Here is a 15,446-nt window from a genome sequence, read left to right on the forward strand (position 1 = left end):
CTTTGAGGGCCATACAGACTCTGTCACAACGATTCAATTCTGCCATTGTGGCATGAAAGCAGCCACAGACAATGCATAAATGAATGGGCATGACTGTGCTCCCCTTTGCCCACCCCTGCCTTAGAGCACTGGGGCTTAATTTTCTCATGGAACTCAGGCTGAGAAAGGCTTAGAGTCTAAGGATAGATGCAGACTAGATCTGGGATAGGGAAATTGCTCAGGGAGAGAAAAACAGCTCCAGAGACCAGCCAGTCTCTCTCATGGGCCACCTGGCTCACACCTTTCTCTCTCTCAACATTTCTGCTCTTCCCAGCATCCACCCTACTCCTCCAGTATCCATCTGCCTATCCTCTCCAGAAGGAGCTAAAAGGCACTGCATGGCTCTACTGGAAGAGCCTTCTGACCAGGTGCCAATCCCCTGTCCAACCCTGGCCTTCCCGCCTGTAGAATGGCCCAGCTCACGTTCCTGGAGAAGGATCGTAGGAAAGGCTGTTCAAGCTTGGAAGGGTGACTGGTAGGGCAGACTCACACAGACAAGGCCAGTGCACTTTGCAAACCTGTTGGCTAATACGCACCCTAGCGCTAATCTTAAACAGGGAGTGAGAGACGTGGACTCACAAACAGTATTTCCACAACTTCTTAGGATATTGAACTTGTTCTTCTGTTTATATTTCTATCGTATCATGAAGATTTAGAGGGAGAAAAGGCAAATTTAAGCATGCAGCCAGCCATCTCAAACCAGCTCTCCTCTTTTTAGAAGGAAAACAGAGATGTGAGTGGTGTAATAGCAAGTGGGCAACCACGCAGATGAACTCAGTAAGTAGTTTTGGATGAGCTACTTGGGATACAAGAATGAGGGCCCTTGGGCTAAGAACAAAGCGGAAGGAAAGACCATGTTTACCTGGAGATAAGCTGATCCCTGCAAAGGAGGTCTAACACTGTATAAAAAGGCAGAGGTGTATTCTTGACTTTTTCTGGTCTGTAAGAAGGAAGAACTGGGTAGGAAATAGAAATGTCAGGAAACTGGGTTGAAAAAATAACACTGTTTACTTTAGAATTCATGAAAACTAAGAAAGAAATGACTTGGCATCATCAAAGTGTACACCCAGACATTAGGAAGACAGATTTCAAGAAGTGAGAGAAAAGACGGGGGATGAGTCTGCAGCACGAGATTCTGAAATGCTGCGCAAACATACTGGGAGGCTCTCAAAACCACAGGACCTGGAGTATGGTTAGGATTTGATCTGGTTATGCATAAGAAAACTCCAAATAGGGGCTTACACAAGATTTGTCTCCCACATAAAAGATGTGTAGAGGTAGGCAGTCCCAGGCTGCAATGGACTCTGCAGCATCAGGAACCTGGCTCCCTCCACCTTACGTTTCTCTATTATCGTCTGTACATGGTTTCTTCCTCATGGTCCAAGATAGACGTTGAGCTCTAGCCATAAAATGCACATTCCAGAGAGCAGGAAGAAGGGCATGCTCTCTCCCTTCATGGTTACTTTCCAGAAGATGCACAAGACATTTCCATTGGCCAGCTGCAAAAAAAAACTAGGGAAAGCAACTTATTTTCTAGGTGGCCATATGCCCAGGTAAACACTAGAAATTCCATTATTAGGAAATGAGTACTGGGGACAACTACCAGTCTTAGGACATACTAGGCAACTACAAATAATTCTGATGATAGTCTTGACACAAAACTGGAAAAAAAGCCACATGATGGAAGCTTACTATAAGAATAACATAACAAAGCCCTTCAAAGAGTTAAATTTTACAAAAGCACAACTCCATTACTTATACTTTGCCACTTTTCCCTCTGCCATATGGAATGAGTTTCAGATTTAAAGAATGGAATTTACAGCGGTAAAAAGGATCTGCAGACCAAGGTGAATCCAGAGACTGTATGAAAGCATCGACACTCTGAGTTCAATCTTGCTTCTGCATTCAACACAGATTTAAATTCTGTTAATGCATTTTGGGTTTCCACACAGAGCTTTATTTCCTCCATCTCCCTTTATCAAATCTTCCCTTTCATTACAGAGCCCTGCTCCTGTTACACAAAGGAATATTTCTTCTGAGTACACTAAGCATATGCCTCTTAAAAGGTTCTTCAGTTTCTTGTAGAAAATAATTCTCTTAGTCTTTAAGGCTACTCTTTCCCCTTCCATATCTGGCAGCTTTTTACAGGCCACCTTCTTTATCCTGTTCATTCATCCTTGAATGGGAGTGACATCAACCCAGGCTGAGAGTCTGCAGCAGACAGGGTCAGAGGAGTCTCCCTGGTTCCCCTTGGCTAGACCCTTGGCATTAGCAGCCATCCTCCTCTTAGGTCTTGGCTGGCAAATCAGGTCAACAAGTGCAGTTCATGCTGAGAGAGCGCTGCCAGCAGGCATGCATGGGCCTGCTGCACAGAGTGGACTCCTGGCCCACTCTCTCCCCTTCTCAAACTAAACCTCAGAATTGATGCAGTTTGCTGTTTTGAAATTGCAATAGGTGAAGGATTGTTCCCAGGCTCCTTACGCCTGTCTCTTCTTACAACACGTAGCAAAAACCATGTCTCTGTCCATCTCCCTCTGCTCCCTGCCTTGAGTTTCCTAGCGGATGCAGAAAGTAAAGCATGAAGGAGAGCAGGGACAGCTGGGGGTGGAGGCAGGCCTCTGGGCCGCTCACAGAAGTGCTGGTGCTTAGCTGGGGCTGAATCATCTGTTTCTCAAGTCAGTGCAGCACCAGCACCTCAGGCTCAGCAGGACACAGGGGGCGTGAAGCAAAACCCCACTTCCTGTAGGGCTGATGGGAATTCAGCATCAGAGACTGAAGTGTGCAGAGGACATTCCAGGAACAGGCTGCTTTACTAGCCCCCCAGTACAAGAGGTATACTGGGACACCTGCCCTTTTCTGTTCTCCCAGCCTCTGACATATCTATCATCTCATCCTTGGTTTTTCAATTGCTGTGGTCAGTTTTTGTCTCTTTTGTTACCTTCATGGATTTTTTGAGAGGAAGATGGGAGAAGGGACTGATATCAGGCACCACACAAGATGGCCTAGAACAGCCTTGCAACTGGTAGGCTTGCCTCAGCTCCTTCTGTCTTCTACTCTGTTCCCCAGCGGGCGGCCCGAGTGACCTTCCATTCTGTTCTACGCTCTCCTACACAGAATATGTCAGTGTCTCACCTGCCTGCAGGGTAAAGTCTAAAGGCTGCGGCTCAGCACACAGGCCCTCGTGATCGGGCCTGTGCCTGCCGCTCCAGCCTCTCTGAGCCACGTCCCACACCTGCCTGACCCAGCAGCCGTGAAACACCGTGCAGAGGAGCCCTGCACACCCTGCTAGCTCCTTCTACCTGGAACGTTTTCTCCCCCTTCCTTCCTTTCAGAACTCCTCCTCAACCTTCAGGACTCAATCCAAATATCCTCCTTGACACAGGCACCCACAGCCCTCTGTGCACACCTCTGTGGGCATTTATGTGCCTACTGTACTGAAATCACTTGCGTGCCCTGCCAGCTAGAGCATCAGCTCCTCAGAGACAAGAACCACATCTTATTCACCTATGTAGTACCTCTAGCACCAAATATGTCCCAAAACTGAGAAGACTTGCAAAGTAGGGTTCCTTAACTGGTGGATTGAGAAACTTCACAGACACAGAATATTTGGCCTTCAGTAAGGCATCTGATAAGGAGCGTAAGGAGTTCCAAATGTCCCCAGCAGAGAGTTACAAGTGAATGCTAGTCTTTTAGACAAGTCAGCAACTGAGGAAAACCCTTCACAGGTGGTGTTGATTAGGTATCCCAAAAGGAGGACGAAGGGAAGGACAGAGCTCTGCCAGGGCTAAGGTCTAAGAGCTGTGTAGCTGCAGAGAGAGAGGGCAAGCAGGGTCAGGGGTGAGAGCCTGGGAAGAGTCCTTGAAGGAACAGTCGTAGTGGGCAAGCATCCTTAAAAGGATGATCTTAAGGGAGATAAATCAGGTAAAGGCCAGAATCAAGATGAAACCGACTTACAAAAATAAATCAGGGCCCACTCTTGCCTCTAGAAAACTCACTACAAACAGCACAAGGATCACCACACTGCCAAAATCCTCAGCCAACAAAAACAGAGCTAGTGAGGAAGACTTGAGATTCTTGGCCAGAGCTGTGACACAGCCATCGGGAAAGGAATGTGACTGGGGGCTGCATCTGTAGAAGTCTGCTCTCTGCTAGCACAGGGGAGGTGACTGTTCTGCTCACTCTTCACTGGGTGTGAGCCTACCAGTGCTGGAGCCATGTTCGCAAGAGCCATCGACTGGAAGAGGGCACTCAGAGGAAGCACCCTTAATGGGGCTGGAATATGAAACTAGCCTGTGAGGAGCCGCTGACAGTGGTGAGGGTGTGCTCCATCCAGAAACGACAGTTCATACCCTGGAATGCTGGAGATCTGGGCAAGGGGATTAGACCTGTTCTAGTGACGCTGTGGGCTAAATCTGGACAAAGTTGGGCTCAATATGAAGACGAACTTCTGAAACTCAGAGCTTTCCCTTGGGAAACCCTAACCCCCCGGCAGAGGCTGGATGGAAGGTGGTGGGGACTTGTAGAGGACATGTACACATGACAGTCCGTGCTTCCCTAAAACCACATTTTAAACGACCCAGTTCACGTTCTCTAACATTATATAAATTTCTATTTACATATCAGTAAAAATGAATTTGCTGAATATATTACCCCTGTTTGTTTAGAATATTCCCAAAACGTGTGACAATAGTACATTTTCCTTCCTTAAAATGTGGAGCATAATTGTACGGTATGTATATTTTACCACAAGAAAAAAAAGTCGAGCATAACTACAACTTAACCTTGCTTTTATAACATAGGACCCTAGAAGAGTCATCTTTATGAGTACGAATTTCCACCGTCCAGCACGCACCTCTGGCTAGGCATGGGCCTGGACAAGACTGGGAAAGAGGCCAAGTGTTCCTCCCCTCCTCATCCTCTCTGCTTGTGCTCAATGGCCCTCCTTAGATACTTCTGCCTTGCAGCAATCTCCCAAGATTACCAAGCACCATGTAACTTAGGTATTTTCTTCCCGTCCTCTGAGTGACAGCCATCAAATGTCAGAGTGAGAAAGGATCTTGGAAACCAAGTGTTCCAAATTTACAGCTGAGAAAACACGTCCTTAGAGAAGGTCGACAGTTACTCAAAGGCAAGCAGCCGCTCAGGGAAAGAGCCAAGTGGAGGACCCAGGCCTCCCTCTGCCTGGGCCAGAGCTCTCTCCACATTACTTGGGCTGCAATCCCTCATGGATGTGGCCAGGTGGCTGGCCAGATAACACGTCAACAAATCTGGGCTACAGTGACAATGGCTTACTGAAGTCAACCAGACAGAAACAGGAGGGGAGCACAGGCAGCAGAGCAGGCGCCAGATGAAGGCCAGAGGGAAGCTCCACTGGGGGCGGACCACACCCAGGGGAAACCCACCGAGCCTGACTGCCTGAGAGTCGGAGTCTGACAGCCCGAGAGGGGAGCTCTCACCACCAAGGAAACAAGTGCATGGAAATCACCACATACCTGCAAACGACCTTTTGACAGGATGACATTTTCTTGTCATCTCAGTTTTTAAGCCCTGCTATATTTGCTTTAAATCTTTTCTCTCTCCAAAAAGTGATTTTAAATGTCCTTAAAATAAATACATTATAAAATTTTATATTTTACTAAAATTACGGTGTCTTCCCCAAAATAAAGTTTCCTATTAAATAAAATGGATATTTCACTTTGCCTTGTTTCCATCAGCAGCAAGTAATTTTCTTTAGAAAGCACTTTTCTTAGATTTAAGTCTGCTACCCAGCATTCTCTCATGATATTGATAGAGGCACATTCACCTAATAATAGAAAACAATTTTAAAATTTTTTATAACTTTAAAAAATCTGGAGAATTATAATAATAACTCTTGTTGTAATATACAGGTGATAGTTGTGGGTAATTATGTATTGGGTTTCATCTTAACCCTTAATAGTTCTCATTCATATTTTCTTACCATTTTAAGCAAAGCAAAATAAAGCAAAAGAAATAAAGATAAGTCCTAGAAATAATGATGTTCTAATGTCTTGCTTATTTCACATGCATGGAATGCAACTTTCAAGACACTGAATTTGACTTAAGGTATTTCTGGGCTGCATTTACTGTCACAAATACCAGCGGGACAATTGAAGCCTGGGTCTCAGGCTTACCTGCACAGCGCCTCTGCATCCAGCTGTCGGGGATTTCTGTGGTCTATGATGATGATGTCATGCTGTTTGTCCAGGAAACAGGCAAGGACAGCCTGAGCCTCCTTGGTAACTGTACAGTTAAACCCTGCTTTTTCACACGCTCTACAGAATCCATTACACTGGTTATCTTCTTTGGTAAACACTAAAAGTACCTGAATCAAAAAAGTATAAACATTTTCTTTAAAAAACAAAAGATGTTGTTAGCATTGTCATTTTTTAACAAAGGCACAGAAAACTCCCACGCATTTTCCAGGCAAGTATACAGATGTGAACATAACAATCTGTCGACATAAATCCTCCCCTACACATAACTCAGGGACTCAGCTCCCTAAAATCAGCGTATTCTACCTGCTCTTAGTCTGGAAGTCCAAGTGCAGGGATCACAGACTATTTCTTTTGTTCATAAGCCCAATGACATGATTCAACAAAGGCTTGATTAAGCATTTTATCTTGAAAATAAATCAATTAAATGACACAAATATTTATTTTAGTTAACAGTTAAGTTAACTACATAAGTCCTTAGATGGCAAATGCTAATATTTCAGTCAAACTCCTAGAATAGTTAATACTTTAAATAATGTATTTAAATGTTTTGATTCAGATTTTAGGTAATTCCTCCAAGATAAAAAAAATTACTTTGATTCTAAGAGAGGAGATTTAAAGTAGGCCAAAGTGTTACACTTCAAAACCTGCCAGTTAAGTGACATGGAATAGCACCAGGTGGGTGCAAGAGGCAACGTCTGTGCCTCTGCCCAGGCTGCTGGCTGGCTGTCTCGATGCCTGGCCTGGATCAGCTGAGGCCTGGATCAGCCGCCTCTCCCCTGTGTGGCCAGGGGCCCCAACCAAATCTGGTTCAGAAGCGCCCTGCTCCATCCCCTCAGACCCACAGTGACTAATGGAGGCAACAGTGGTAACGCAGGAGTGGCAGCCTGGGATAAAGAGACTACAAAGCTGAAGAAACCCTGTTCCCCAACGCTTAGTTCCTCTGCTTTTACCCAAGTGCACAAACACCACAAACGCAAAGAACAAACAGACAACACACTTCTGTCAGTCCTTTTTGTATTTTTTTAAAATGTAAGTTAATGTGGGTTTGTGTGCAGGAAGCATCAAACAACTTGGGAGTTAAATTTCAATTGGTTATTTTGTCTAATATTTTGGATTAGACAATTTATAGATATCTTCTCTCTGATAGAGCTGATTCAGCAACAGAGAAAAGACTATGCTTTTATTCTTTCATATTGGAAATATCAAACGTACAAAAAACTTGTGAGTGACACTGAACACTAGTATATCCACCCGTCTTCTAGTTTCATCAACTGTTAACATTTTGCCACCTCTGCTTTTTCTGTCTCCACACACACACACTAACACACATTCTTTTCAAAGTAGGTTACAGACATTTCTTCATCTCTAAATATCTCAACGTGTATTTCTAAGAAAAGTACATTTTCTTATATAACTATAATACTGTTATCAAGTTCAGGAAATTTAACATTGATCTAATACTATTATCTAAAATAGAAGGCTATTTTTAATGTATAACTTTAGGCCCTCTCCCTCCCCCTTTTTCAAGAAAATCAACATGTGAAAATTACAGCATGGTCTAGTATTACCTGGAGTTGATGTGGATGAAATCTCATGGGGCCAAATTGCACATCAGCTACTGCTACCTGTAAGAAAAAGATTTGCTTAAAAATGGGGGCAGGGAGGAAATATGCTTGCTTAAAATCTTCTCTCTCTAAACAGTGCCCGAGACAAAAGTGAAATTTCTACTCCAGAGAAAAATTACATAATATAAACAGTTATCAGACAGAGGAATCCCAGATCTCCTTATAAACCCCAGGACAGGCAGAGAGCAGGCAGGAAGAATTAAAATGAGTCTGACCCCAGCTTTTCTTTCCCTAACTGTGCGTGACTTGAAGTGAATCGTTCGACCTCCCTCAGCCTCAATTTCTCATTTGTTACAAAGATCAAATGAGATTATAACATATAGAGCCCCCAAAGATTAGACATTGAATGAACATCGGTTTCTTCCATGCCTGCCTCCATCTTTCCCCTGATGAACTGTGAAATCTTACATCTAAAACGGCACACAAATAATGAAATCCAGCAGTAAGAAGCATGGGATGTCAAAGCCAAGGAAATCTCATTGAGAAACAGTTGATGCTGTTCATTTTACAGAGGAGCTAGTGCTTATCAATAAATGCTTATCTATTGAGAATTTAACACTAAAATACACAAAGATAAATACAATGTCATAAGCAAACCCCAACAAGTAATAATAATCATAGCGCTAGTGGAGGGCTTAGCATATATGGCACACTGTGCTAAGGGCTGAACATGTGTCATCTCGCTCAGTCTTCACAGCAACATGGTGAGAATTTACACTGAGAAAACTGAGGTTCCAAGTACCTTGTTTAAGGTCATACAACCAGCAAGTGGCAGCTGGGATTTCAGCCCAGGACTATTTAGCTCTATAACTTGTGCTGCAAACCCAGGACGACTTGAAGGTTTGGGCAGTCTGTGCACTGTGCAAAAGGAGCGCAAGGAAGGGAGAACGTGGGGCTGAAATTCAGCCCCAAGTGATGAACCCTGGCACTGGGTTTCAAAAGAGAAAGCAGAAAAACCACAACAGGAGGGATGTTACTACTGCCCAAGATAAAGTGGTTAGAGAGCATGTGGGTCCTCTACACAAATGGGGCATACGGCCTCTGACAGAGGATACTCATGAGATTTGCTATGAAGGATCAGGTAGATAAAAAATAACATTTGAAAGGGGAGAAAGAAAATATTTATAAATAGTTTAAAATCATTTGATATACTAGGTCACAAAGAAAACCTCTCAAAACATATTCCTAAAAGTAAAACTTGTACATTTTTCAACCATAATGCAATCAAACTAGAAATTAAAAATATAAACAAAAACAGCAACAAATACACCCTCCCTGGAAAATTTTAAAATAATAATTCAGGCAACTGCTGTATCAGAGAGGGAAATACAAACTATGCTTACAGATTACTTGTAAAATAATAAAAGTGAGAATATCATGTAATAAAACTTACAGGACACTGCTAAATTTTACGCAGAGGCAAAATTCAAAGTCTTAAATCTTTTTGTTATGAAACAAGAATTAAGTAAATATACTAAGCTTTCAAATTGCTAAGTTTGAGAAAGACAACAGTACAAACTTCAGGAATCCAGGATGAGAAAAACAAAGTTAAAGACAATAATTAATAACTTAAAATTAGTAACTAGTTAATGACTAGCATGATTTAAGAAAACACATATATATGTATACACAGGGTTGGTCACAAACTGAGGGACAAGATAAAAGTATGGATAACTCAGGGAAAAAGCCTCACTCCCTCCTGTGAAAACAACTCTGAACACACGGTCTACACCAACAGTGGGGGAAATAACTTTTACAGACAAAGGACAGTATAACTTTATGATCTCAACTTATAAAAATAACTGACCACTGCATTAATTTTAAAGAGGTAAAAGAAACTATAGATTAATCTTTTAAAGATTATGAATTTTGCCTCAGTATAATTTTAGCAATATCATTTTAAAACATTAATGTTCCAGCAATTCTATTACCTTATTTACTTAAGTGGATTGCATTTTAACCTTACATCCTGTCTACTGGGTATATCCGGCTCTCAGGACCTCTGTTGAGCCGTATCCCAGTGGAGCTGGACAACTACTTACCACTGCCCCCCTAAATAACCACCACCAGGAAATCTGATGACATTACTCACTGAGCAGGCGCCAGCAGTGGGCCCTCAGAGAGTAAACAACTTCCCAACTGCTCTGGATAAGGGGATCAGAACTACAGGAATTCTCATATTTGTCCTTTCTTTGTGTATTGAAATCAGAATCAAACCGCCCTAATGCTTCAAGGCCACAGCCCTACTAAGAATAACCTATTTTCACATCAATATTTAGAAGGTAGCAGTCATTTTCAAACCAATTTTAATAACATAGCTCTGATTTAATCTTTCAGCTCCAAAAGCAACTGATATTTTTAGGTAATATAGAAACAAAAGTATGTTCACAAGCTAATACCAGTAATTACACAAGCTGCTGAGCTTAAGCTTTTGGATTTTTATATATTTATGTATTTATTAAGATTTATTGTTTAAGCAAGGTGATAAATAGACAGCTAGAATCAGAAAATTGCAACTCTGTATCAGAATAGGTTAGTAAACACTTCAATATAACATAAAGGCCAAAGAGAAAGAAAGCACTAAAAATAATCATAACCAGTTCAATTTGGTAACAAATTCACATACAAAAAGGGATAATTTGTGACAACAAAAACATAGAATGGGAAGAGGAAAAGGATGGAACTTGCATAGGCAAATAGAGATCAGATGCTATCAGCAGAAAAAGGACTATCTCATCCATGAGACCTTTTATACAAACCTCATGGTAACCACAAAACAAAAATTCAGAGCAGAGCCACAAAACATAAAAAAAGAGGAAACTGAGAAACACATCACAGAAAACCACCAAACTGAAATGGCAGACAGAAACACAAGGAAAAAGAAACAATGGAGATATAGAGCAATCAGAAAACAAAAGATAAAATGGCAGTAGCAAACCCTCATGTATCAATAATCATGCTAAATGTAAATGAATTAAATTCACCAATCAAAAGACAGAGTGGCTGGATGGATTAAAAAGACAAGATCCAACAATATGCTGCCTCCAGGAGACCCATCTCAGCTGTAAAGACAAACACAGGCTCAGAGTGAAGGGATGGAAGATGATGCTCCAAGCAAATGGCAACCAAGAGGAAGCAGGTGTAGCCATACTTATATCCAACAAAACAGACTTCAAGCCAAAAAAAGATAACAAGAGACAAAGATGGATATTCTATAATGACAAAGGGAGAAATCCACCAAGATGTAACATTTACTAATATACATGTACCTAAGGTAGGAGTACTGAAGTATTGAGAGTAAGGGAGAAACTGACAGAATCACAATAATAGTAGGTGACTTTAATTACCCCACTTACATCAATGGATAGATCATCCAGACAGAGAGTCAACAAAGAAACACTGGCCTTGAATGAAATACTGCACCAGATAAACTTTACAGACATACATAGAATGTTCTATCCAAAAGCAGTGGAATACACATCTTCTCAGGTACACATGGGACATTCTCAAAGACAGACCATAAGTTGGGAAACAAAACAAGTTTCAATTAATTTAAGAAGACTGAAATCATACCAAGCATCTTTTACGACCACAATGGCATGAAACTAGAAATCACCTACAAGAAGAAAGTTGGAAAAGTCACAAATATGTGGAGACTAAACAACATGTTACTGAACAACTACCAGATCAATAAAGAAATCAAACTAGAAATCAAAAATACCTGGAGAAAAATGAAAACACAACATACTAAAACCTGTGGGAAGCAGAAAAAGCAGTACTAACAAGCAAATTTACAGGCCTACCTCAAGAAACAAGAAAAACCTCAAATAAACAATGTAACACTACACCTAAAATAACTAGAAAAAAAAGAACAAAGCTCAAAGTCAATAAAAGGAAGGAAATAATAAAAATCAGAGCAGAAATGAATGACAGAGACTAAAACGACAAAAGAAAAGATCAATAAAACTAAAAGTTAGTTCTTTGAAAAGATAAAAAAATTTGACAAACCCTCAGGCTAGACTCATTAAGAAAAAAAAGAGAGAGAAGGCTCAAATAAATAAAATCGGAAATGAAACAGGAGAAATTACAACGGACATCACAGAAATACAAAGTATTATAAGACAATATATGAAAAGCTATATGCCAACAAATTAGATAATCTAGAAGAAGTGGATAAATTCTTAGAAACCTATAACCTCCCAAAACTGAATTAAGAAGAAACAGAAAATCTGAATAGACTAATCACTAGTAAAGAGATTGAAACAGTAATCAAAAATCTCCCGAAAACAAAGGTCGAGGACCTGGTGGCTTCTACCAAACATTAAAAAAAATTTAATGTCTATTCTTCTCAAACTCTTCCAAAAATTGGAAGAGGATAGGATGCTTTCTAACTCATTTTATGAGGTCAACATTACCCTCATACCAAAACCAGACAAGGATAACACAAAAAAGTAAAACTACAGGCCAATATCATTGATAAACATAGATGCAAAAATCCTCAAAAAAATATTTGCAAATCCAACACAACATACATTAAAAGGATCATACACCACGATCAAGTGGGATTTATTCCAGGGATGCAGGGATGGTTCAAAATCTGCAAATCAATCAGTGTGATACACCACATTAAAGAAATGAAGAATACAAATCACATGATCATCTCAATAGATGCAGAGAAAGCATTTAACAAGATTCACTATCCATTTATGACAAAAACTCTCAATAACATAGTACTGACACAAAAAAAGACAGATCAATGGAACAGGATTGAGAGCCCAGAAATAAACCCAGCCATCTATAGACAGCTAATTTTTGACAAAGGAGCCAAGAATACACAAAGGAGTAAGGAAAAATCTCTTCAATATATGGTACTGGGAAAACTGGACAGCCACATACAAAAGAATGAAAGTAAACATTATCTTATACACAAAAATTAACTCAAAATGGATTAAAAATTTGAATGTAAGACCTGAAACCATAAAACTCCTGGAAGAAAACTTAGGCAGTAACTTTGACATCGGTCTTTGCAGTTTCTTTCTGAATGCCATGTCTCCTGGGGCAAGGGAAACAAAAGAAAAAATAAACAAATGGGACTACATCAAATGAAAAAGCTTTTGCATTGCAAAGGAAACCATCAACAAAATAAAAAGACAACCCACCAACTGGGAGAAAATATTTGCAAATAATATATCTGATAAGGGGTTAATTTCCAAAATATATAAAGAACTCATACAACTCAACAACAACAAAAATGAACAAGCCAATCAAAAAATGGGCAAAGGATATGAAGAGACATTTTTCCAAAGAAGATATACAGATGGCCAACAGGCACATGAAAAGATGCTTACGTCACTAATTATTAGGGAAATTCAAATCAAAGCTACAATGAGGTTATCACCTCATACTTGTTAGAACGGCTATTATTAAAAAGATAAGAAATAAGTGTTGGAGAAGATGTGGAGAAAAGTGAACCACCATACACTGCTAGCAGGAATGCAAACTGGTGCACCACTATGGAAAACAGTATGAAGATTTCTCAAAAAATTAAAAATAGAACTACCATATGATCCAGCTATTCCACTTCTAGGTATTTATCCAAAGAACATGCAAACATCAATTAGAAAAGATATATGCACCCCTATGTTCACTGCAGCATTATTCACAATAGCCAAGACTTGGAAGCAACCCATGTGCCCATCAACAGATGAAAGGACAAAGATGTGGTATATATGTACAACGGAATACTACTCAGCCGTAAAAAGACCAAACCTTGCCATTTGAAACAACACAGATGGTCCCTGAGAGTATTATGTTAAGTGAAATAAGTCAGATGCAGAAAGGAAATTATCGTATGACTTCGCTCATCTGTGGAAGATAAACATATAGATATGGAGAACCAGAGGGGAAGAGGGTGGGGGGAGGACAAAAGGGGTGAAGGAGCACATGTGTAGTGATGGATGGCAACTAGATTTTTGGTGGTGACACAATGCAGTCTATACAGAAGTCAAAATATAATGATGTACACCTAAAATTTATATAATGTTACAAACCAATGTGACCTCAATTAAAAAAGAAAGAAAGAGAAAACAATACTCTGAAAAAAAAAGATCTATAGTTTAAATAAAGATTGCAAAATTAGGATATCAGATAAGTATGATGTCTATTTGTATTTTAGTATTTTAAAGTAATTTTTTTATAAATATAGCTGAGAGAAACATGAAATAAATTACTATTAGAAGTTTTGATGAACTACATATCAGATTTCCTTTGTTTGCCTGACAACATCATTTAGATGGGACACTAGAAGGCAAAGTCACTGTGTTATGAATCTTGATCACAGGTAGGAGAGGAAAGACATATCTAATTCCAACCTGTCTAAAATTTCTACTCCCCCTGACCCTTCCTTCCTAACCTTTGCCTACTTTATTTTTTTCTCTGTAGCTCCTAGTCACCATCTGCCACACTACATACTTCATTATCTCTTTATTGTCTTCTCTCCGACTAGAACGCAAGTTCTATGAAGAAAGGGACTTATCTGCTCTATTCATTGCTATATTTCCAATACCCAAATCAGTGCCTGGCACATGGCAGGCATCCAAAGAATATTTTTGAATGAATATTTACTCAACAGCTAATCTTTTAGAATCAATCATTTATCCAGAAATCACATTCATACCAGCTTACAGATACATGTGTGTGTAATACAGCACTTCCAGTTTTCAGAGCACCTTCATACATACTTTACTTCATTAAGGAACATAAACAAAGGAAGGTATCTCATGAAAAGCCCAAGCACTAGGGACCACAAAAGAATCATGTGATCGATCTCTTTTTCCCACAGCTCCTTTATTAGAAACAGAAAGTTATGCTGGGATCAATTCACATTAATTGTATACAAACCTAGGAACTACAGTAAAGATGTAAATCAGATTTTGTCCTGGGCCACTGCTGTCCATTCAGGCTTTCCCTGTACAGCCAGTGGCCATCTTGTCTCTCTCTCTCTCTGGGCAAAGAGAGGTAACTTGGTCAAAGGCACACGGCCCAGACAAGAGTCAGGAGACACTGGTTCTTAAGTGGGAAGAGTCAGAATTAATTTAGACATTTGTGGACCACATACTACTATGTTATAAGCCAAGTGAGGGGTACTGGCAGTGCACAGCTAGGTACTGGCAGTGCAAAGAACAAGTGCCCAACCTTGTCCTTGAATACTTGGAGCGAAAAATGTAAATAATGACAACATAGCGTGTTATGTTTCACTAGAGAAAGAAGATGCCCACCATGTGCTAAATACTTTGCCCCCAATCATATTTAAATCCAATTTAGTCCTTACCCTATGAATAAGGTAAGCTCATTAACTCCATTTTACTAAGGAAGAAACTGAAGCTCAGAGCACTACAGTTAAACAGCTAGTAAGTGGCAATGGTGGAAACAGGACTCAGTTGACAGGAGCTTAATTCCCGTGGTCTTTTCATGCTCCATTGGGAAAGACCTAAAATCACCTGACTCTACCCTGTATGTAGCTGAAATAAGACTAAGAACCTGGAAA

General features: G+C 40.3%; 1 protein-coding gene across 5 annotated transcripts in view; it reads right to left on the reverse strand.

The window, feature by feature from the left end:
• The window catches only part of PDE8A (phosphodiesterase 8A), a 135,975-nt gene that overhangs the window by 56,612 nt on the left and 63,917 nt on the right, over positions 1-15,446 (reverse strand). For all 5 annotated transcript variants that reach the window (XM_070494708.1, XM_070494709.1, XM_070494712.1 and 2 more), the window contains exons 2-3: positions 7,844-7,900; positions 6,192-6,382 (exon numbers count right to left, since the gene is read on the reverse strand). In XM_070494708.1, coding sequence (XP_070350809.1) covers positions 6,192-6,382; positions 7,844-7,900 — 248 coding nt within the window. The remainder of the gene's footprint in view (positions 1-6,191; positions 6,383-7,843; positions 7,901-15,446) is intronic.

Source organism: Equus asinus, chromosome 2, assembly GCF_041296235.1.
Source record: "Equus asinus isolate D_3611 breed Donkey chromosome 2, EquAss-T2T_v2, whole genome shotgun sequence".
Classification (NCBI taxonomy): domain Eukaryota; kingdom Metazoa; phylum Chordata; class Mammalia; order Perissodactyla; family Equidae; genus Equus; species Equus asinus.